The 26479-nt window shown below is 31.2% G+C and overlaps 1 protein-coding gene across 2 annotated transcripts in view; it reads left to right on the top strand.

Annotated features, from left to right (window-relative positions):
• The first annotated feature begins 8660 nt into the window (after positions 1 to 8660).
• The window catches only part of LOC115880305, a 43630-nt gene continuing 25811 nt past the window's right edge, over positions 8661 to 26479 (top strand). Inside the window, exon 1 of one of the 2 annotated variants that reach the window (XM_030897490.1) lies at positions 8661 to 8892. In XM_030897490.1, the coding sequence (XP_030753350.1) occupies positions 8872 to 8892 (21 nt within the window). In that variant the 5' untranslated portion in view covers positions 8661 to 8871. The remainder of the gene's footprint in view (positions 8893 to 26479) is intronic. The other variant, XM_030897489.1, reaches the window with a different exon arrangement.

Raw genomic sequence — 26479 nt, 5'->3', positions numbered from 1 at the left:
AAATAATTACTAGCTTTAAACGGCAATAACTTGTTTAATTTAAATAGAACACTCTATATATTTTACGTGAGATGCACAATGTAATTGTCTATCAAATTGTATTGTTCCATTTTTTACCCACCTCTTCAAGTTTTCATAGAAAATGCATTTTCTTATAATTTAGACCTCATTTATCACTATACCCATGGAATATTGACATTTTAGCTTATTTTTAAAGATATAACAAATTTTCAAAGGGTACAGATACTAATATTGTCGATATACCTAGTTCGCTTATTTAATTAAAAAATAAAAAAACTGTTTAAATATTTTTTGTTAAAGAGGACCAATTAATATGATCCCAGTATTCAAACTACATTATTTGACTGTTTACGTTGTAGTAATAATTGCTCCAAATACTAAAACTGAATTTTGTGTGTGTATTAGACAGTGTGGTAAAAAGCAACACCTTATAAATTTTACTTCGTTTATTGACGAATCCTTATTTATAAAAACACAAACATTCATTTTTAAAACTTATTATTATATTGATTTCTGAGCCAAATCCACATTTTTAGAATGATTTTTTAATTAAAACAATTTATAGATATGTAATTAACTAATTTTTGGTGTTTTTGGTAGGAAATAATGATGGTATATTTAATTGGTATACTCTTTTATAAATATTTAAATATTTTATTTTGTATGCCAATGGGCTTGCAATATTTACCACCTGTACGTTTTGTACATATTATGGTGCTATAAAAAAAATCTGAAATGTCAATATTCCATGGGTATAGTGATAAATGAGGCCTAAATTATAAAAAATGCATTTTCTACGAAAACTTGAAGAGATGGTTAAAAAATGGTATAATAAAATTTGATAGACAATTACATTGTGCATCTGATTTACGTAAAATATATAGGGTGTTCCATTTAAATTAAACAAGTTATTGCCGTTTAAAGCTAGTAATTATTTAATATAAATTTTTGGACACTCTGTATAAGGTAGTAAAATTTTTATTATTGCAACACAATATCTGATCAATAAATAATCTTCAGTAAATATTTTGTATTAAAAACTTTGATACCCTTGGAGAAATAAAGCCTTAAAATTTTTACTGCAATTTCATAAAATTGAAAATATTTCAAAAACGGTAAGGTTTAAGTGTGATAAACCTTAATCAAATTTACCTTTATTTTAATCGTAGAATCCAAAAATAGAATAATATACAGGGTGTTCCATTTAAAAAAATATAACTATAATATTTTTTACTTATTTGGGACACTCTGTATCTTGTAAAAATATTTTTAAATTGTAGCTCTAATTGACCTTCAACGAACCCAAAACTTACGATTTGTGAAAATCTAATCGTTTAGCTACAATACTCCGTGTCGTATGTGGTGAACAACCCCGTATATATGCATGAGAAGAGATTATTAACACCCTGTACATTACTTTTCAGAATTAATTCTTGCTGAGTTTAAAGATAGAGAAATAAACTTTACTGAAATATGTTATTGCTTCCTTTAATTTATACAGGGGTACCAAAAATTGCTGATCTATTTTAAGGATTTATTTTATATAAAAACTTCGTTATTTCAAATGCAACACACTGTATTTTTTTAAATAAATCGAAGCAGATTCAAATGCTCTTTCAAACTATATTAGGGTTTCCTATACCTATCTAGCTCAGATTTTGCATAAAAAGCGATTTTTAAATAAAATTGCAATCAAGATGGCTGGTGTTGCCATGGCAATTTTATAGTGACAGTTGGTAACTAGAATTCAGAGTTGGAATTTGGAGTTTCGATACGTAAGGCATTAGAACATTGGTTACCTTAGGCCCATCATCAGGGTCCGGAGGAGGAAAATCACTTGTAACATGTTCCACATAAGATTCTTCCTCGTATTGCCCTTTGTTCTCCGCAGGAATTTTATCGTCGACATTTGAAATTGATTTAACCATTGAAATGTACTCAATCGATTCAACACCGAACCGAACAAGAAAGAAACTAATCAACCATACGATGCAATTCGACATTGTCGAGTAAAAATGCGTACGAAGATACTCAAACCGGAATGGAGTTGTTTTGATTGAAGGCCCCAAATAATTCTATCGATATCAGTAATCACGTAAATAAAAAAGAGAGATTTTCGACTGTATATTTATACAGATTAAACCTATATTAGAGATAAAATTATATGTAAATGTTTATTAATTAATTCCTTGCTAAAAAGCAATATTGTGCTAACGCGAATAAAATCCTATCTGTTCGCTGATATGGATATGATTGTGAAAAAATGACAGTGAAAGAACTATACTGTACTCAGTACTCAATTTCTCTTAGCATACTATTTTTGTAAAATCTTCAAGTTTCAGAATAGACTTTCTAGAGCAAATAACAGGGTTATCTGATAGTATTTTTAGATTTTCAAATTAGCTGATAATTTGTGAGATACAGTGGCCGACTTATTTTTTTTTAATACGGACCTGCATTTTTATTTATTTCAGATTTTCAAAGAACTCGGTCTCCTGAGTGCAATGATTTGCCACACTTAATTTTTTTTTGTTTCGGACATTTGAACATAATTTATTTAAACTAATTTCAAGTCCGGCTCTGTTTTTTTTTTTAAATATTGTATCTATTCATCGTTACAATATTAATAAGCTTTCAAACTAAACAATTACGTGGGGTAAAACATTGAACACGGAAAATCAAATGCAATAACTCAAGGGGCATTACTTGGCGTCATTTGTAAAAGTGAAATCAATACATTTCAACATTTACAATAAAGAGTACAAAATGCATTCGGAACTATAACAAGAAGTTACGTTCAAAGAGCTGTAAATAAGATAGAACAAAAAATAAATTTGTGCATTAGGGAGGGTGGTAACCCTCTCAAACATGTAGAGCATTAGAAACTAGTTTATAAAAGTTGATTTATTTATAATAACTTCGATTAATATTATGAATATTATATTAGATCGTACACTGAGATTCCAAATTCACAATAAAAAAAGTTAAAAATAATATCTTTAAATTGCTGACCTGGATATTATTTATTTGAATCTTTGAATGAGGAAGATGCATATACCGTATGATCGAATAAAAACGGCGTCAGCGATGGCTATGAAATGAAGATCGCTGTCATTTTATATGTAAATTTATATAGGAAATGCCATCGATCGTCATTTCCAAGCCAACTGGACGCCGTTTTTATTCGATCATACGGTATTTTATTTTTCGCCAGAAATTGTTCCATTTATTAGAATAAATATGTGTAAATGCAAAAAAAACTTTTTTCTTGAAAGCAGTACCACAATTTTATAAAACGGGCCATTAAAATACTATGAATAGCACAAACGATGCCTCGCGAGCATAGCGTGAAAAAGATTTTTTTTTATATATTGACACCTCCTTACCCTTGTTATTTTTAAAGATTGTTTTTTTTACGAAATTATAGGAAATAAATTGTTTATCAGTAATGAAAATATTATACAAGGTGTCCCATAAGCAAACGCCAAAATTAAGTTACTTTTTTAAGCGAAACACCCTATATATTTTTGGATTCTTCGGAAATTTCCAGATATTCTAGATATATTTCATGTATAATATCCTATACCTATCTTTAAATGTTTACGAAATATTGACAGTTGAAAAGGGAAAAATACCAATACCTACAATTTTCTGCACCACCTTTTTTGGCACACCCTGTATAACTAGAATTAATTTTAAAAGAGAGTATATGAAAAACCATGCAACTTTTTTATTTAATGTTTTCTTCTAAAACTTGCAGTTAAGGCTGTATGTGGGTGTCAAAATATAATGAATAACCCTGTACATTCAAATTTCATATACCTGTGTAAGACAATATACATAAATATATGAACTTACATCAAAATAATCTTCACAACAATAAATCGTAAAAATAGAGGATAATTTAACGTTTTTCTTTTCATCTCTTCTCATGGCCTTGGACCATTTTTTTTCTGTTTTCGCTCATCCATTACTATTTATAAATATCACTAATTACTAATTATGTATTAATTAACCCAAATAACTAAAATTTTGACTCGGATTCAACAGCGTTTAAAAGCAAACTGTGTAAAATAAACACGCGTCTGGCTCCACTCAACCAGAAGAACGGCGGGTGACGTCACAGCGGCAAGGCGCGGTAGAGAGCGTTTGCCCGGCCATTTAAATTAACAATATTTAATTATTTTATATTAGAGGCATTTCTTAACCGATATCAACAATTTTTTTTTGTTCAATTTGTAATTATACGAACTATTTTTTAAAACAATTATTTAAAAACATGCATTTTCCTCAATTTAATTAGCGCTGATCAATGTTGTTGCGATGAATATAATCAGATTAAATAATTTAAAAAAACAGAGTCGTACTTGAGAGACTTCTTTCAAAACCTGAAATAAAAAATGCAGGTCCGTATTTTAAAAAACTAAGTTGGCCCCTGTATTTCACAAATTATTAGTTAACTTGAAAATCTAAAAGTAGTATGAGATAGCCCTAATAAAGTGGCTATGAGAATGTGTAATTAGTTTTTGGATTTTCTAAAAAGTAACGACAGGAAAAAATAAAATAGATTTTCCAAAAAATCCGTTTTTTTCTAAAAAACTCAGCAATCCTTGAAATTTTTAAAACTTTTTTGATGGCATTTTGGTGAACATCTCAAGGCGTAACTTTGCTCCAATTTAACCATCTTCGTATCTATTACGGTTTCCGAGATACCAATGCTCGTACCTCGAATTTGTAGCACTCTGTATACAAAATAGCTACAGATTAATACTTAATATTTAAAGTTACCGCCAAGCTTGCAGTTAATGGCTATACTGACCGGATATCGCTAAGAATTGACAGATTGACACATTAATTGTCAGCCATTTTGTAAGTATTTTTAAAGATCTTGTAGTTATATTTAACAGTATCGAGATAAAATATCTCCTCCATTCTTTGCAGGTCCCCAAGTACTAGTCTAAGAGACGCTGCATATACATTTATATTACATTTTATATTGTTAATTGATTGTTGTGCAAAATTGTTTGTAAGTATATATTAATTGTGTACATTTGCGCACACAATTCTGTTCATGCAATTATTAACGAAAGATATATCTTCTATATTGAAGTCAAATGTACATTTCCCTTTTCCTCTAAATAATATCTAACGAAAATAGATGAATGTATAAGCTAAAGATCGATAGATACACAACATGTTATTCTAAATTTTCTAAACTTAATTATAAATTGTACCTGTGCAATTATTCTGACCTTCAATGAACAATTGGCTGTTTTAATTAGTGTTTAGTAAGAATTAATCGCTTACAATACGACTGTAATAACAAAAATTAGTCTAATTTCTGATAGAAAGCTTAAAACGTTGTAGCACAATTTCTTGGGCAGAAAGTGTAAAACTCCATGATTGAACGTCTGCAAATTAAATTCTTTTTATTTTGAAAACAGTGTTTAGCGGATAATTGCGACACTATAGTCGATACTTACATGAAAAGATATCTTACATATAATTGCAGTAGTAGATGCGCAACATCTTGCAATTAATTAATAAAGATCTTAAATCTATACTGATATATAAAATCCTTACGTGACTGACATACTGATTAATCACGATCCTGCTCAAACCACTCAACGTAAGAAGCTCAATTTTAGCATACAGGTTGATTCTAGGGTGTAGAGGTTCGATAATAAGGGATTTTTCGAAATTCCAGTTCCAAGAGGGTGAAACCACCCCTCAAATATTACAATATTTTTTTATTTAAAAAACGGTCAAGTTTCCGAAAAAACGCTTAAACACGTATATTCTATTTTGTTTTTTTACATATTCTAGGATTTTTTAAAAATGTATACAGGGAGTTTCGAAAAAGCTGGTCATTGATTAATCACGATTCTGCTTAAAGCGCTTGACGTAAAAAGCTGAATTTTGGAAAACATATTGACTTTGGGGTGTAGAGATTCTAGAGATTAGAAGGGATTTTTCGAAACTCGAATTCTAAGGGGGTGAAACTATCCCTCAAATATTAATATATTTTTTATTTAAAAACCGGTGAGTTTTTCGGAAAAACTCTTAAACACGTATATTCTATTTTGTTGTTTTACATATTTTAATATTTTTTATAAATTTATACAGGGTGTTTCATAAAATATGACCGTTGAGTAATCATGATTCTGCTTAAACTGCTTGACGTTTAAAGCTGATTTTTGGCAAACGGATTGACTGTGGGGTGTAGAGGTTCGATAAGGAGGGGTTTCTCGAATCTCAAATTCCAAAAGGGTGAAAACGCCCCTCAGATTTTACAATATTTGTTATTTAAATAACGGTTAGTCTTTCGGGAAAACGCTTGGACAAGCATAATTTATTTGGTTTTTTTACATATTTTCAATTTTTTTAAAAAATCATACAGGGTGTTCCAAAATGTAACACCCTGAATATTATTCTATTTTTAGATTCAACGATTGAAATAAAGGTAAACTTGATTAAGGTTTATCACACTTAAACCTTACCGTTTTTGAAATATTTTCAATTTTATGAAATTGCAGTAAAGATTTGAAGGCTTCATTTCTCCAAGGATATCGAAGTTTTTAATACTAAATATTTACTGAAGTTTATTTATTGATCAGATATTGTGTTGCAATAATAAACAAAATACTATCTTATACAGAGTGTGTGAAAATTTATTTTAAATAATTACTAGGTTTAAACGGCAATAACACCTTGTATGTTTTACGAGAATGAGATGCACAATTTAATTGTCTATCAAATTGTATTATACCATTTTTTACCTATCTCTCCAAGTTTTCGTAGAAAAAGCATTTTCTTATAATTTAGACCTCGTTTATCACTATACCCATGGAATATTGACATTTTAGATTTTTTTTAATGATGTAACAAATTTTCAAAGAGTACAGATACTAATATTGTCGGTATAGTTCGCTTATTTCATTAAAAGATAAAAAGCAGTTTATGTAAATATTTTTTGTTAAAGAGAACTAATTAATATGATCCCATTATTATTCATTAATACTACGAATACTTCGAATATTTCTTCTCATAAAATTCAAACATTTTCTTCGAAATTTAAAATACTAATATTTTGTAGTTTTACTTACAAAATCTTCGTAATCTGAATTTGGTTCAGTGCAGGTATCATAAAGCAAAGCAACATTTATCCAGCATAGAATAACTTGTAGAATTATAAACCACATTGCTATAATTCAGGGATAATTCACATCACACGTCAAAGTCGCTGACTAAATGATTATATTAATTGGAGCTTTTTAGATACAATTGTTATCTGTGTGTAAAGGTGCAGTCAAATGTGAAATATACTTGTTTAACTAATATACGTTAATAATTGTTGATAAATAATTATTAAATAATTATCGATAAAAAAGAAGGCTGATAGTACTAGTTCCCGCATTACTTTTCACAAAAAAAAATGGATATATAACGTCTTTGTTATTGAAAACGTATTATATATAGCCTAAGAGCTGACGACATATTTACAGAACATATTTTAGGCAAGCTAGAATAACTAAAAATGTATAGTTTATTAACTGGTGAACCCAGAATCCTAAGTCTGGGGTGTTGACTTTTTAAAACTGACTTCTTGCAGCTCTGGCCATCGATATATTTTTGATAATATTAATATTCGCATACTTGTTACGTCGAAAAACACCAGTATAACGTAAGTAACAACCCCAATTAATAATTACAGTACGATAAGTGTAATATAAAAGAGTAATTAATCAGATTAACAAATCAAACAGGCTATAGATAATCTACGCAAATATAGTTCGGTACATGCGATTGTTACAGGATTTTTCCAGTCGTTTTATGATAATCCGAAAAACTGGCACTCAGATCATATCAGAGCTTTGGTTATTTTTTAATCGATACTGGTCTAATATCAATTGAAATAACAGGAAAATATTTATCCATTGATTACTGTCTGCCTAAATATAAGTTTTTTTACGAAGAAGTTAATAAATCAAGCAAAAGTCAATATGAAAATCACCAACCAAAACCTTACATACATATATACTGCCATTACTCGCTGACGAGTATTTGACACGCATCAGAACATGGTCACGCTTTGGACAGATAGATTATTCTATTTTCTAAAGTAATTTTTTAAAGCTTATGAAAAGATAGTTAATGCTTTGGGCAAAGAAACGTCGTTCTTGGCCCTATTGAAAAGCGCCAATCTTTTGGGTCAAAGTCATATTTATTTCGACTGAGAGATCCTTTTTTTTTAGTTGGCGCAGGTTTTTTCAGAGCGTGTTGATGGCTGCTTTAAAGTTGTCTGTTGGTCTTGGATTGTGTGGATTTGCAACCAAAACCTTAGGACTTATCTGTCGTACCACTAAGAACTCTCAACATTTTTCTTAGAAATATAATGACAGACATATCTATCACTGTCAAGGGTTTAATCGTCGAACAGACTAATACAGCAAATCGCAGACTGGTCGACTGTCGCCGGTTAAAAAGATACAAACGCCTTCGCTAGCCATCTCCTGCTAAGCGGAAGCCGCAAGCCAAAAGCCACTTTCTCGCAGGAGCCCCTTTCTTCCCACACCTTCCCCAGGCCGATCCCTCCTCGTTTCGACGAAGAGCGTCTTGGTGGTCTTGGTCAGCCTCTTCTTCTTCGGCAGTACGGCCAGTCGATATCCGTCTCTGTACTCGAAATCATCAGTATTTTTTTTTCAGATCCGTTCAGTACCTGACATCGAGTTTCCATATCCGATATCTGTTAGGCCGGCAATGGTGATTCGGTGATCAAATCTCGAGTGCGCGTTCCCAATTTTTTTCGCGAGTGTTTCGCTTGATTATTTTTTTTTTTGGTAGGCCATCATGAGGATTATTCTTATTGCGGTAAGTGTTTAATTTATTTTAACTAACGAATAAACTTTAAATTTACATACTTTTATGCATTGTCCTACGTTCAAGTCGGTGATGAAACGCTCTGTGTAAATTAAAAATTATTTTATAATTATTGCTTATGAGCTTCTAAAATATTTTTTAGCACATTTCTATGAAAATTTGCAGGAGTATTCAATATAAATGCCACAGTAAATTTGCGAACATTTGTATTTTTTGAATGAATTTATATACCGGGTGCGTCTCAAAAGTGGCTCACCCCTATAACTTTTTTTATTTTTTCAGATAAAAAAAACGAAATTTGGTATGTTAGTATATGACATAAATTAGGCCTGATTGACGTATTCAATTGTTTTTATTCACTTCCTGTTTCACCGGAAATAACTACAACTTTTGAATTTTAAATGGCATCCTTGGTATATTTTTACTTTATTCGATAGAAAATGACACTCTGGATAGAATGACATATCATATGTCAACTTTTGACACTTTCGCATATGGTTTATTTTAAATTGTAACAAGCGGTTCATAAGGACAATTTGACTCGAAATACCAAGTGTGTGGTACCAAATTATTCTTAAAAAAATGTTTTTTTTCAAATATGCTAATGACCCACGCTTGTTCCATTTGAAAAAATTGAGTTATGATTAAAAAAAAACGATTTGGGCATCTTTTAAAGGGCCAGGACAAGGCACGAAAAACTTTAGATGATCAAATTTATTTTTTCAAGGCTCCTTGGCTAAAAATTAGTGCTTTTAACAAAGCCATGGCAACTCTAGATTGGAAAGTTGTAGTTATTTCCGGTGAGACAGGAAGTGACCAAAAAACAATTGAATACGTCAATCAATCCTAATTTATGACACATACTGACATACCAACTCTCGTTTTTTTACCTGAAAAAATAAAAAAGTTATAGGGGTGAGCCACTTTCGAGACGCACCCGGTATTTGTGTATATCTATTTATTAACCGGCATGATTAGCCGGTAAATACCTACTTCATGTTTAAGAAACCATCACATGTAAATACATATAATTAAGTAGGTCATGAAATCGAATTAAAATTTCTCTCCATTTTCATAAGACGAAAACGGTGTTTTTAAAAATTATGAATTTACATTTTGGCCAAATACTTATACAGGTATATTACAGAAAGTGAATCATGACAGAAAATCATTGCCAAACATAATGTTATCAGCAAATATGATATCAAGTGAAATTCCAGAATGATCAATAGATTAATTTAGTGTAATTGTTCTCGTACGTACTTATTATATTTTAACCTGATTTAAAAAAATAATCTATACTAATATAGAAAATCCTTAAGTGACTGACATACTGATTAATCTCGATCCTGCCCAAACCACTCAACGTAAGAAGCTCAATTTTGGCATACAGGTTGATTCTAGGGTGTAGAGGTTCGATAAGAAAGGATTTTTCGAAATTCCAGTTCCAAGAGGGTGAAACCTCAAATATTACAATATTTTTTATTTAAAAAACGGCCAAGTTTCCGAAAAAACCCTTAAACACGTATATTTTATTTTGTTTTTTACATATTTTAAGATTTTTTAAAAATGTATACAGGGTGTTTCGAAAAGTCTGGTCATTGATTAATCACGATCTGATTTTTGGAAAACAGATTGACTTTAGGGTGTAGAGATTCGATAAGAAGGGATTTTTTCGAAACTCGAATTCTAAGGGGGTGAAACTATCCCTCAAATATTAAAATACTTTTTATTTAAAAACCGGTGAGTTTTTCAGAAAAACTCTTAAACACGTATATTTTATTTTGTTGTTTTATATATTTTAAGATTTTTTATAAATTTATACAGGGTGTTTCATAAAATATGACCATTGAGTGATCACGATTCTGCTTAAACTGCTTGACGTTTAAAGCTGATTTTTGGTAAATGGATTGACTGTGGGGTGTTCGATAAGGAGGGGTTTCTCGAATCTCAAATTCAAAGAGGGTGAAAACGCCCCTCAAATATTACAATATTTGTTATTTAAAAAACGGTTAGTCTTTCGGGAAAACGCTTGGACAAGCATAATTTATTTGGTTTTTTACATATTTTGAAATTTTTTAAAAAATCATACAGGGTGTTCAAAAAAGTTGGCTAATTTCTTAACCACGATTCTGCTGAAACTGCTTGACGTAAAAAGCTTATTCGAAAGTCAAATTCCAACGAGATGAAACTACCCCTCAAATATTACCAAGTTATATAATAATATCGCCATATTGTTTTTTCTCATACTGACATAAATGTGAGAAAATTTTATTTAGTTTGTATGTTAATGGAAATTCTTGCTTTGCTTTATCATCACCATTACAAATCATTAATTCGACGCGAACGAAGTCGCTGGTACACGCTAGTGTAGTATAAATGGGGTATTATTTTTGACAGTTTAAATTAGCTCATATTTTATTAAATTAATTTTGTATCCTAAATAAAAATGAAAGCTTTATTAAGCTACAAAATTTGTTTCATTAATAGTTTTCATGCAATTATTAATATTGGCGATTGGACTTTTGCAAATAAATTCATAAAGAAAAACGGCCTAATCCACATTTTTTAGTAATCAACATTTATTATGCATGTACTTATATTCAAATTTTAGTTCAAAATATTGTTCGAACATTAGTCACTTTAAAAAATAAGTTACTTCTTTATTTTAAATGGAACACCCAGTATATTATTCCGGTGTTCAATGGGGATTTTATATATCTTCAATATATTATTAAGGTTGCCTACCCCTCAGACAAAGATTTTCCTAGATATTTTAATTTTTATGATTTTGCGTCAGTAGATCTTTATTATTTGAAAAAATCTAGGGTGGCTGTGATATACATTTTGTTAATTTAACAAAAGTTAAAGATTGTAAAGCAAAATACTCAACGATAATAAAAAGATACACGTTTAAAACATATTTTAATTATTACAGAATTAACTAGATATAAACCTATAATTATGTGACAAAAATTATCTAGATGAAATCAAATGCTCGAAATGCTTCCTTTCCTGTTAACTGCATAAAATAAATGTCTTTTCAAAAGGATCATTTCTTTTTACAAGGCATCTGTGGAGTTATATCTCGAAAAGCTCCTACAGTAATTTCTCTCATGACAATAGTTGGTCCAGTTTTGCAGATGTAGGATAAGTTTGCATTTTCGGCAAATTTCTGAGAATTTTTTTGTTTTAACTGACACAAAATGATAACTAGTTGTTATAGTAGATTTTATCAAGTAATAAAGATCTACTCAGGTCAAATCATGTAAATGAAAATATCTAGGAAAATCTTTGTTTGAGTATGTATAAACGAGACATTAAAATAGATTTATGAAAGGCAGACAGGCTGGGGATTGTTAATATTTCTCGATAGCCACATCATTATTATCATTCTAGAAGCGTCGACTTTCTACTACCGAAAATATTATTTACCTCTCACGTAAGTTTGTTTTCTTACTTAGCGACTGAGGTAACTGGTACTTTCAAAATATGATAGATATATCTTTGTTTGGCTTGATTTCTCCGATACAGAAAAAATACAAAGAGTTTATAAGAAAAAAAATTGATAAAGTAATAGTTATTTTTATACAAGACGATGAAATGGTATTTTATCATTGACCGAAAAGATTATGCAATTTGCGGGATACGATAATGCAATTTAGCATTAGAGCATAGCGAGTTACGTTTTAAAAAATATTCAGAAATTATTATTTCAAGGAATTTATTACGAGTAGAAAAAATATTGTGCTGGGTTGGCGTTGGTTTCTATGTAATTTGACAAATTAATAAAGCTGTCTCTTTAGTTGTCAGTTTTGAGCATTTAATAGACAAACAAATAAAAAGAGACTGACAAATCTCATGGTAAAGAGTGGGACCGCGTTCCCGTGGCGCAACTCAGAATAACAATTTTGAAACCAATTAGCAGGACCATGGCAGGACGTACGTCTTTATTGCTATCTTTCTTTATTATGTGTGCTTTATATGAAAAAGAAAGAGATAGGTATAAAACGTATCGTAAGACATTATCGCACATTCTGGCTGGCGGAAAATTTAAATTAGCCATTATTATTAGTATTCTTTCATTCTGAAACTAATTTTTTTCACTTAAACTGGTATAGGGAATTTCATTTTTTTTTTTAAATTTAACTTATTAAATTTATTTAATAAGTTAAATTTAACTTGGTATAGGGGTTTTTCATTCCCTGGTATAGGGAATAAATCAATATAAGTGAAAATTTGCAGTTTCTTTCACCAACAAAAGGAATTGTCTAATTAAAACACATATAACAAATTATAGTTTGAAAAACGTTTTGATTATCATTTGATAATATCAAGGTTAAAGTACTACTTTATCTACTATTTTTGATACATATAAGGCAATTTTAACAGTTGCTATGGAAAAAAAACTAAATTTTACCTTTCAATATGTCGAATTTATGATTTAACCAATTGTTATTGCAATATTTATATGCAACTTTGAATAAGAAGACTAAGGAAGGAGCATATCAAAAATCTTAGGTACACCGCGATGGGCCTCAAATATGGCCGACTTAAATTCCGGTTTATCAGTGTCGTTCTAATTTTATTTAAAAAATGTAAAACTATGATGTAGGGTAGACGTGGGGTAGACTCAATAATTTGTTGTTTTATTTTACGTTGTGAATAAATGTTGGTAGTTATTAAAATTGTTATAAAAATATATAATTCTAATAAAAATAGATAAGTTATAATAAGTATTTATTAACACAAACATCCGATACGCTACTGAAGCAGGTAAGTCAAATTAACGTATCTAAATTCTTTGACATCTAATCTTTGACAAGTAATAAATAAAAGCTAAAATGCAAGAAAAATATATAATTTAGTTAATTTAAGTGAATTTCATAAATGATCGGTTTACTACACGTATGTATATTATATAGTCACTTACTAGCGAAAAGTTGTTCCATTATTTCACTCAATTTTTGCCGAGATCTACCGCACGCTACACAACCAACTATTTTAGAGTCTTTTTTCGATAAATCGCGATAGTGTCACTGTTAATTTAAGTTCTGCCACAATTTCCATCTAGATTTACTACCTTTATACAACTATCAGTAGTAGAATAAATAATAAATAACATAAAATAAGCTCCATAAAGACTGACAAATCCACAAAATTTCAAATCAAATTCAAATGTGTCAAATGAATCGTCAAACAGAACTGTCAAGGATCCCCACCCCAGAGTGCTTTTATGGCGCTTTTTCCGCCCACCATGCATGAATACATGGATAGCATTATGCTCCTTCCTTAGTCTTCTTATTCAAACATATGCAATAAGCACCGGTTATTTGCAACTATTATATGCAAGATCATGTTTTTGTCCATTTTACACGTGTTTTATTTTTATCTCGAAAACTATTAGAGATTAGTATAGTTAGTTAGTATAATCGGAAAATTTTGACATATAGAAGTAGTTTCGAAAAATACTGAACGTGCCAGAGCCGTGAACCACCCTGTATTTAAATACGAGAAAAAAAATTAACCATAACTATAACTTCTTTGTTCTAGAAATTATATTTTCTCGACAGAAATTATTAACAGTAAATCTATTCATAATAAACATTGTAGAAAAAATTACTTCGCGTAACTATGCTCCATTGTAAAAAGTAAACGATAGAATGTCTTGATGCTCCCATTCATTTCCACTAATAATTAAATATTATAACATTGGAGAAAGTCCTCAAACGCCAAGGTCGAACCACACAACATTTTCTGCTCGAGATGCTCCTAATCTGCTCCAGAGAGCGCATTATATTCTTGTAATAACATCACAAAAAAACGAAATTTGGCTGGTTTTTGGAGATTAGCTTACATAATATTGTTTCATGAAATTTGGTAATATGTAACAAAATGTTGTAACAAAATAATTGAAGATGAGATATAATAAACTAATTTTGTTTCATAATATGTCACGAAAAAGAAAATAAATAACATGAAAGCTTACACTATATTACACAGGGTGTGGCGCACCTCATTCGCCTCGGTTGATTATACGAAAACGGAAAGACGTAGAAACAAAATATTTTATGGGAATATGTGAGAGGTCAATGTGCATAATTTAAAATTATTTTCAAATTTACAGGGTGTGTCAGAACTAATATCCATACCAAAGTTATATTTTTTCTTATGGAACACCCGGTATTCTATGTCATTTTTGGATTTTTAGGCATAAAATAAGGCATTTATTATAAAGGTTTAATATGTTTAAAAGCTTTGGTTTTTGAGATATTTAAACATATTTAAATATGCATGCTATAATAACAAAGTTTGTCAACACCCTGTACATTACTTTTTAGAACTAATTCTTGTGCTGACTTTTAAGCCAGAGAAATAAACTTTACTAAAAAATTTAATTGCTTCCTAAAATTTATACAGGGGTATCAAAAATTGCTGGCCTATTTTAAATATTTATTATACATAAAAACTTCGTTATTTCAAATGCAACACTGTGTATATTTTAAAATAAGTCGAAGCAGATTTAAATACTCTTTCAACCATAGACTTAAAATAAAATATAGACTGAGCATCTCATTCATAAATAGCTGGAACATGCGGTCAGACAATGTCTTGTTATTGTTGTGTTATTGTTTTAGGTTATAACGAGTGCGACACGAGCGATAGATAGGTTGTCTCTGTCGTAACGGTCGTTCCCTGACGACTCTGCCGAAAAACATAACACTGTCTTTCGTTTCTCAAGTACACCTGAACTCTCCGTATCATAGCCGGGTATTTTTTTTATTTTAATGAAGCTATAATTAAATTAAAAATATATCGTATTTAAACTTTTTTATATTTTATTAAGATTTAGGACAGGTTTTTTAAATAAAAGTTTAGAAAAAACGTCTTAGAGTCCAAAAAGGATAAAAATAATAAAATACACGTTATAGAAGAAATTTTATAATCGAAATTACGTAATTTCTGAAATTAATAATAAATTATTAATTTTAGTCAAACATTTACAACCCCTAATATTAATGATAACAGGATCTATTCCACAGATATAATAGAATCGGCGACAGGGAGAGAAAAAAAATATGATTGTTGTAATTTTTTTTCTGGTTAAGTGATGTCTTATGTAAATTAGAGAAAACATAAATCTGTTCCATTAAAGCAAGGAAGGTGATAGGAAGTGGATAAAATGAAAACTACATTTATTTAACTCGGTACTGTCTTTATTATACCGGGTGCGTCCCAAAAGTGGCTCATCCCCATAATTTTTTTATATTTTCAAATAAAAAAACAAGATTTAGTATGTTAGTACATGACATAAATTAGGATTGATTGACGCATTCAATTGTTTTTGGTCAGTCCCTGTTTCACCGGAAATGACTAAAATTGAAGAAACTAAACTAAAACTAGTTTTAGTGAACACTAATCGACATTTGATTTCGGAAAATCGACTATATGTATATCATACTTTACGCAAAATTGTAAAATTTCCAGGGATTTTGTGCCTAAACGGTTGACTTTAGCGAAAATTTTCATATAACCTTTTTTATAGTAAATTTTATTCTCTTTAATTTTGCTCTCTTCAAATTTTTGCGAAAAACGCATAGCTTTCGAGATATTTAAAAAATACCGATTTTTAAAAATGTGCATTTTATGAATTTTAGTTATAGGGACCCCAATACCTATAAACCTGCCAAGTTTCAAAACTTCCGGACTTTTTTCCAAGCAGGCCCCTTTTTTGATCCCCAATAACTGAACTACATATTTTAATTTGAAATTAATCTCCAAACTACAGTAAGCACTATTAATGAGTTACCTATTCTGACATGCAATTTAGAGTATGTCGATTCTAATCGTTTGTAATCCGCTGTGAAATGAATAGTCATTATTAATATTCTAATTAACAAAAATCCTTCCAATATTTAGTAGTCCAAATCCGATTTGTTCAAGGTTGCGTTTCAGCTGTTCTACCAACGAATTCGGACCGAAATTTGCCTTTAATATTATAGTAAGTCTTTAATCCAAACACAATTTTATACTTTCTTCGATCGTTGGCCTCAATTTTGAAGTCAATATTTAAATAATGCTGAATATATTCGGATAGTCGGCTCGTTGATCCACAGACCTAGTGATTTTTAGTAGTAAGTATTTCAGCAACCACGAAAAAATGAATTATACATTCTAAAGGCACTTTTCTCTGTAGAATGCAGTGGCGTAGTCAGATTTTTTTTCGAAAAACATATTTTTTTAGATATTAACTATATTTATGTTTTTTTTAATAGAACTCCCTGTGTATTTTTAAATTTCCTCGTTCAGCTTGGCATGGGCTTCTCGAATATATATAACACTCTATATTTATTTTCACTATTAACTTTAAAATTCCGATTTATTTAAAGATATATTAATATTAAATAATTAATTATAATAGCGTGTACCAGCGACTTCGTTCGCGTCGAATTAATCATTTGTAATATATGATAAAGCAAAGCAAGAATTTCCATTGACATACAAACTGGATAAAATTTTCTCACATTTATGTCAGCATGAGAAAAAACAATATGGCGATATTATTATATAACTTGGTAATATTTGAGGGGTAGTTTCATTTCGTTAGAATTTGACTTTCGAAAAATCCGTTTGCCAAAAATAAGCTTTTTACGTCAAGCAGTTTAAGCAGAATCGTGGTTAATCAATTACTCAACTTTTTGGAACACCCTGTAAGATTTTTTTAAAAATTTCAAAATATGTAAAAAAAACAAATAAATTATGTTTGTCCAAGCGTTTTCCCGAAAGACTAACCGTTTTTTAAATAACAAATATTGTAATATTTGAGGGGCGTTTTCACCCTCTTGGAATTTGAGATTCGAGAAACCCCTCCTTATCGAACACCCCACAGTCAATCCGTTTGCCAAAAATCAGCTTTAAACGTCAAGCAGTTTAAGCAGAATCGTGATTACTCAATGGTCATATTTTATGAAACACTCTATATAAATTTATAAAAAATCTTAAAATATGTAAAACAACAAAATAAAATATACGGCTTTAAGAGTTTTTCCGAAAAGCTCACCGGTTTTTAAATAAAAAAATATTTTAATATTTGAGGGATAGTTTCACCCCCTTAGAATTCGAGTTTCGAAAAATACCACCTTATCGAACCTCTACACCCCACAGTTAATCCGTTTACCAAAAATCAGCTTTAAACGTCAAGCAGTTTAAGCAGAATCGTGATTACTCAATGGTGATATTTTATGAAACACCCTGTATAAATTTTTAAAAAACCTTAAAATATGTAAAACAACAAAATAAAATATACGTGTTTATGAGTTTTTCCGAAAAAATCACCGGTTTTAAATAAAAATATTCTAATATTTGGGGGGTGATTTCACCCCCTTAGAATTCGAGTTTCGAAAAATTCCTTCTTATCGAACCTCTACACCCTAAAGTCAATCCGTTTTCCAAAAATCAGCTTTTTACGTCAAGCGCTTTAAGCAGGATCGTGATTAATCAATACATTTTTAAAAAATCTTAAAATATGTAAAAAAAACAAACTAAAATATACGTGCTTAAGCGTTTTGTCGGAAACTTGACCGTTTTTTAAATAAAAAATATTGTAATATTTGAGGGGTGGTTTTACCCCCTTGTAACTGAAATTTCGAAAAATCCCTTCTTATCGAACCTCTACACCCTAGAATCAACCTGTATGCCAAAATTGAGCTTCTTAAGTTGAGTGGTTTGAGCAGGATCGTGATTAATCAGTATGTCAGTCACTTAAGGATTTTATATATTAGTATAGATTACAATATTTTTTAAATATTTTTTTATAGAACCATTATTCGTAGCGATTTTTACCAGGAGACCTTTTTTTACGTAAAAAGCATCGATAATGTATATTTTTTTACTTAGTAGTTTTTTACAGGTACGAACAAGAAGCTATTACTCCTCAAACCAGTTAAAAATATATAAGTGGCGCCCTCTACAAGTAGGAATTATATTGATATCAAAATCAAATTTCTCATGTCTAAAAACTCCCAGATACCAATTTTCATCAAAATATTGATGTTACTTCAGAAATTATTTGGAAAAAATCGAAATAAAAATAAAACTTATACATCCTGTATCTCCGAAACGAAATCGGGCCACCCTGTATACTAACACCTGCGTGCGAATTTAGGCACGGACGAATTTTCTTTACAAATTTCGCCGCTGCATTGTGAATTGCTTGGAAGTCGTGTATGTTGTGTCCAGTGCTTAAATTCTTTATTTATGCTAAACGGGCAAAATATACCTAATTATTAACAAATAAAATTCGCGTCGCTTGCCTACTTTCTCTTCCTTTTTTCTTACGTGTTCTTGAATGTTTTGTAATCATCTCCAAACGTTAATTTCCTTGCAAAATATTTATCCATCATCGAAATAAAAATGAAATTTCTACACCCTGTATCTTCGAAACTAAGCATTTTAGGGCATACATTTATAAGAATTTTTTTACCTATTTTTACCTGCAGAATATGCTGCCGAAGTTTCCGTAATACAGTTCGGACCACCCTGTATAATAAAACAAATTATACATTTATTGGTGTAACAACATAAAAAGTTTCGAAACAAGCAATTCTAGTAATTGCACTTATACAATGATGGTCGGTCTGCAATTAAATTGATTCGAATTAATGCAGTAACTTATAATGGTATTTATCCATTAAAAGATTAGACGCTGTGAAAGGACGAACTGGTGCAAAATAGAAAAAAAAATCATCACAATAACTTACAAGAATCATTTCATCATGATCACGATATATTTAATTTACACCAAAACGTGCGAACTAGTCCTCGTTTCGTTTAGGATCGCTTTCATAACTACAAACATATCCATTTGCAACGAAGACTGTTTTGCGCCACAATATGCATTGCAAATATCTACTTCATCTTGTATGCTTTTATAAGAAGAAACGCCATATGGTTAGCAATAATGGCGCTTCGATAAGTAATAGTGCAAGTAAGATAGTTCAAATAACGAGGTCGCACTTTGTTTATTTTCAACATAGGAGTGGATTCGGGTTAATATTTTAACATATATCGTAAATAACGTATATTAAAAACTTTTAAAAAATAATAAAATTACTATTTCTAATCTTTCTTTCGAGAATAGAGAACTGGCCTCTGTGGAGCCGTCTCAGAAACTGGCTTTTGAGCTCTGAGACTGTATGTTGTTTGAGTAACTTGGGGTATGTTTTCCCGTTCCGCTATAGCTATATGAGATTTCCTGGATTGTTTCGTCGAGCTCTAACCGTTCTTTTGAGCTGGTCCGACAAGTGTTCGATAGGGTTTAGATCTGGTGAACATGCAGACCAGTCCAAAACTATGACACCTTCCGTTTCAAGACATTCTCTAGTCGCTCTGTTGGTATGGGGAGGTGCACTATCCAAGGTAGCTCTCCAAAGACTAACGATTGGTTCTAGCACTAAATCAACATACCTCCGATCCGTTAAAGTTTGTTGAAGTGGTAACAATGGATTTTTTGCTCCCAGCATAATATACCTCCCCAGAACATTACAGTTCCTCCAGATTTGGCAGCCTGTAGTCTTGCTCGTCTTCCTAGAGCTCTGAGAACCCGAATTCGATGGTCATCTTATCTTAAAAAATAGCAGTTTTCCAATTCTCAGTTGTCCAGTTTTGATTTTAGCCGGTCAATTTTATTTTGCTAACTTTGGGATCGGTAACTCTCTCCTGCTATAAAACCCTCGAGCATGAAGCCTTTTTCATACGATTTCAACTGAAACGTTCACACCTGCAGCTGCCAGAAGTTGTGTCTTTGTAGCTCTCGATGAGAAACATTGGGATTTCTCGTTGTTCAGTTGTGACACTTTGACGACTTTGTCTGGGCCTGTTTTTGTGTGTTCCTAATTCCAAGTGCCTTGCATATGTTTTCGAAACAACATCCTGGGTTACGCCTACGTCTCTTTGAGGCATTCCTTCTTCAATGAGAGCAATAATTCTTCCCTCTGTACATCTGTTAATCCAACATAAGGCATTTTTTTTATTTTATTTTTTAACTTTGTTATCATGTTTATTTACAGCAAAAAGCCTTATCTTACAGGGGCGTAGATAGGTGTATGCTATGGGGGTGGTACTATGATTAAGTCGCAAAAAAAATCACCGTCGGAATTTTTTTGTCGAATTAAAACGACGGCGATTTTTTTGTCTTTAAAAAGATATAAAAACATAACACAAAAATTAAAATATAGATTTGTAAATAACATAAACAAAAATGAAACAACGACGTTTATTAGTTAATTTTCTATAAACTATAAAAAAAAACTCTAAACTATCAAAAAAACTATAAAAACTATAAACTATAAATAAAACTACAAAACAAAATCAAGTTTTCTAGTACGCTATTTGGAAAACCTATCAATAACAGCATCAACATTTATTTCAATATCTTTATGGATATTGATTAGAGTTAACCCCACTAATCTGTACTGGCCAATAAGAACACTTTGTGTGCTTTTAATTAGGTAGAACATATTATAAACGATAAATCAACATAATTAAAAGCATACAAAGTGTTCTTATGTCGGATTTTAATTAAAAAAAATCCTTTCATAGTCGATGACTATTTCAATTCTCGTATCTCGTCAAGCGTCAGGGGGAGGTACTGTCCCCCAGTACCCCTCCCTTATCTACGCCCTTGTTATCTTAAAGTTGTATACTATTATCTATACTATTATATAAAATCTTTAAGTTACTGACATACTGATTAATCACGATCCTGCTCAAACCACTCAACGTAAGAAGCTCAATTTTGGCATACAGGTTGATTCTAGGGTGTAGAGGTTCGATAAGACGGGATTTTTCGAAACTCGAATTCTAAGGGGGTGAAACTATCCCTCAAATATTAAAATATTTTTTATTTAAAAACCGGTGTGAGTTTTTCGGAAAAACTCTTAAACACGTATATTTTATTTTGTTGTTTTACATATTTTAAGATTTTTTTATAAATTTATACAGGGTGTTTCATAAAATATGACCATTGAGTAATCACGATTCTGCTTAAACTGCTTGACGTTTAAAGCTGATTTTTGGCAAACGGATTGACTGTGGGGTGTAGAGGTTCGATAAGGAGGGGTTTCTCGAATCTCAAATTCCAAGAGGGTGAAAACGCCCCTCAAATATTACAATATTTGTTATTTAAAAAACGGTTAATCTTTCGGGAAAACGCTTTGACAAGCATAATTTATTCGGTTTTTTTACATATTTTGAAATTTTTTAAAAAATCATACAGGGTGTTCCAAAAACTTGGGTAATTTCTTAATCACGATTCTGCTTAAACTGCTTGATTTTTGGCAAACGGATTTTTCGAAAGTTAAATTCTAACGAGATGAAACTGCCCCTCAAATATTACCAGGTTATATAATAATATCGCCATATTGTTTTTTCTCATGCTGACATAAATGTGAGAAAATTTTATCCAGTTTTTATGTTAATGGAAATTCTTGCTTTGCTTTATCATCACCATTACAAATGATTAATTCGACGCGAACGAAGTCGCTGGTACACGCTTGTTATATTATATATTACTGTTTTTTTTCTTGCAAGAAATTTAGTCAGAAATAAAGAATGGTTCCATATAAGTTTGTTTGTGGTATGACAGAGACGCGCCTCCACTAAAAGGCAGTTAGTTCTTGAAGAACCAGGTTAGTCCAACTGAACCACCGGCAAAACTTTCACACGTTCGACGACCATCCTCAAAGCTACGGCACCTGAGCGGTTGTCCTTCACCTGTGCCGGCCGAAAATGGGGACTGCGAGAAACTCACCGAGGCGAGATGACGGAAAAACAATTTTCCGCCACTCGACCATAGATATTAGAGTTTATAGAGAGAATTGCATCAGCAATATCAGTATGATGGAGTGGAGCATCTACTATTAACTCTGGGAGGGGTAGTGCCTAGGGAATGCAATCCCGCAAATGCTGGATCCCTCTAAGATTCCGCGGGATCAACACATTACCAAACATTACTACTGGGTAACCGAATCGATCTCGATTAAGATCAAACCACTTCGTTCCGGGCCCATGCATCGACACTCGGAACCCGGGGGATTCCCCTTACAGCTTGACCATTAAAAATGAGTAAAACAAACAGGCTACTAGTTTGACCAGCGGATCTGTAGCTACGGAAGGAATGCGAGAAAAAAAAATCGATATTGCCACGTTTATCTATAAAATTGCAAAATTGCCAGACATGAACTATAAATTTAATATATTTTTATTATATATAATGTGTTTAGCATATATTCTGACGTATATTACTAAGGAATTTTAACGTAGTTCATATTGTTCGATATGTTTTATTTAATAACTTATTTCTTTCATTCTGTATAATCTGCCTATTATGAAAGTTGAAGATTTTCAACGATATCATTGGCAAACCGGCATCGCCGCGCATGGCCGCCTATTCATCGAACATGATTGGCAGTACGTCACAGGATTTGTTACCACGCGGTTGCCATGGCTTTTACGCCTTTCCTATTCGCTTGCTTTATCCCCAACTTCACGGTCTCTTCTGAAAAGAGTAGGAATATTGAATACTATTGAAATATCCAGTGGCGGTGTCATTTTTTTGATCATTATTACTTTATTTCATTATTTTATACCGGTTATCCTAAACTTTATTCCTATATTTTTAGTATATTTGATAGTTAAGTTGTGTTTTATTGTTTTGTTATCTTGTTATAATGTTTTTCGTTCGTAGTTTTTAATTATTAATATCAAGTTTGATCGTATATTTGTGTTTTAAAACGAATAAATTTGTTAAGGGTAAGACGCTACATAGTCAGACAAGAGAAATAATAGCTAATTTATATAGGTAAGTTAATAATAACGTGGATGAAATCTCATTTGGTGTATTTCCTTGTGTTCATAATAGGGTTTGCGATGAAGAAGCTACAGAGAGTTCGCTTGAGTTGCCGCTTAAACGTAAACTTGAGCGGATATTTCTTTATACCGGAGTTAGCGTATCGGCTATAAAAAAATTCACACAGAAGATAAAAAAAAGGCTGAAAACTAACCCCGATAAAATGATATCCTCTCTGGAAAGAAACGACCACGTGAGACTGCTGTCGAAAAGCTCAACGACTTTTTCGAAGTGGTCAGGAATTTGATAAATAGATTTTATCTCGAATTCAAACTCGTCCCCACAATTAGAAAGCTTTTGCAAAAATTGCAGGAAGAATCGAATTTTCCTTTTGCAGGGAAACGCTTAGGGGGTTATTAAAATCAAATGAATTTTTTTGGCGTAAATGTTAAAATAACAGATAAATATTAATGGAGCGGCCCATTATATTGCAGAGAGAGATATAAATATATATACGCGAAATTCGAAAATATAGCCAAGTATTATCTATTTGGATGTAACATATGGGTAGACAATGACCTAACCTTTAAAAACTGCTGGCGGAGCGATACCATATCTGGTGTAATAGGCAATATCAGATCTACTGATGAGTAAAATTATGTTTTGTTTGCGCTTCCAAAGTTAACTATTTTCAAGATTTTTTTTTGCTGGAAATAGTTATATCTAAAATTATGTATTATAGAAAAAAATATAGTTAGTACAGATATATAAATAAATATACCTCAAGACTCAGTCTTGATCATCTGCTGATGGCAGACATGGTTAGCGAAACGTGCGTCCAGTGTAAAATTAAAAGTGTTTTGGTGTATTGTACTGATTTAGTGTTTTATTTTGCTGTGTAACACCAAAGGTTCCAACCCCCAGCTGTAATTATTTCTTCCATTATATTAACAACACAATAATAAAATTATTCAAAATATTTAAGGGAGCTTTAATAAAAGCTTTTAGTGTTTATCTGCTAACTCAACAGTAACGATTCAAACAGCATAAAGTTTTTTGAAAAAAATTATTAATCTGAGTATTATATTTATGATACACATTATTTTCATATAACACCGTACGCCCATGCCTATTTTATGAATGAAATTGGGCGTGTTTTGTTTACAACTGCGTTCCCCTGCCGATACCCCGTAGCTACAGATCCGTTGGTCACACTATAGTTGTTAGATTTCTTCCTGGCGTATGTGCGTAAGTGAAGAAAAGCGTTTAACTAGTACTTGTGGACAATTTCGTCAAATAAATTGCCGGACATAATTATTGGGACCAGCAAAATTTTAGGGTAAATTTAAAGTTGAATATCTCTTGAACTAAAAAAGATTTTGGGATGCGGTTTGGACCAGATTTTAGATGAATCTATTGTGATTAAGATGCTGATGTGGTTTTCGAAAATATATTTAGCGAATTCTCGTATACAGGGTGTTTTATAAGAGTGTGAAAATTTGATCAAGAATCTTTTTACCGCAAATTTACAATTTTTAAAAAATCGAAATTTTTACCAATTACGACGAATCTGTATTGAAATTAGAAAAAAACAATTTGATCGGTTTTTTATTTTTTTTTGTTTTAAGGAAAATACGACGTTTTTTCGAAAAATATGCATTTTTAGTCATACGTATGGCCCTAAATGGTACAAAAAGCTTTGTACATTCTGCATATGCCAAACAATTATTGATATACATAGAGTCGTCGTGCGTACCTGTATAAAACTACTAGTTAAAAAAATATACCTTTTACGAGTAATTACGGTTACGAGTAATAGTTCTCGAGATATTTGGCCTCGAAATTATCAATACCCGTCATCATTGACATAAATTAAATATGTTGACAAAATAATTATTAGACTGAAATCTTAAATTTGAAATGTTTTTGTGCCAAAAGTTTAACAGAAACAATTTTATCCTATTTAAAAATAAAAAGTTTCCAAATTTATTATTTCGATCAAAAACCTGTTTATTTGTTGTCAATAATGACATGTATTGACTATTTCCAATCTAGATATCTTGAGAACGGTTGCTCGTGGCAATTTTTATCCAAAAACATTTTTTACGTAAAAAAATCACGGAAATGTATATTTTCTACTTTTTACCCCAGTAGTTTTACTCTTCAAAACAGTTAAAACACATGTAGGTGGCGCCCACTATAAATAGGAGTCATATTGACATCAAAATCAAATTTTTCATGTCAAAAAACTCCCAGACATCAATTTCCATCCAAATATTGATGTTACTTCAGATATTATTTAGTGAAAATTGAAATAAAAATGAAACTTCTACACCCTGTATCTCTGAAACTAAGCATTTTAGGACATACATTTATACGAACTTTTTTACTTATTTTTATCTGCAGAATATGCCGCCAAAGTTTCCGGAATACAATTCGGACCACCCTGTAAGTAAAGAATACAAGGACTAACAACACACAAGACCAAATTGTTAGCATACCACCAAACAGTGACGTGGCACATATTTTTCTTAGCATCTTCGTGGGAAATTATATTTGCCAGAGATAGATGCCAGCTCATTTCTCTGATACAATCACACAGGAATCGACACTCTCTATTTTTTATCGTCGATGGGCGAGTCCCGCCGAAAGTAAACGCCAAAATGATCCATTACGTCATTTATCTATTTGGTTAGTATGTACCAACGAGCCACCAGGAAGCATTTGGTG

The sequence above is a fragment of the Sitophilus oryzae genome, unplaced genomic scaffold (assembly GCF_002938485.1).
Source record: "Sitophilus oryzae breed Bouriz unplaced genomic scaffold, Soryzae_2.0 scaffold_1621_pilon_pilon, whole genome shotgun sequence".
Lineage (NCBI taxonomy): Eukaryota > Metazoa > Arthropoda > Insecta > Coleoptera > Curculionidae > Sitophilus > Sitophilus oryzae.
Note: the sequence above shows the minus strand (reverse complement) of the source record. Positions and strands in the feature narration are given on the sequence as shown.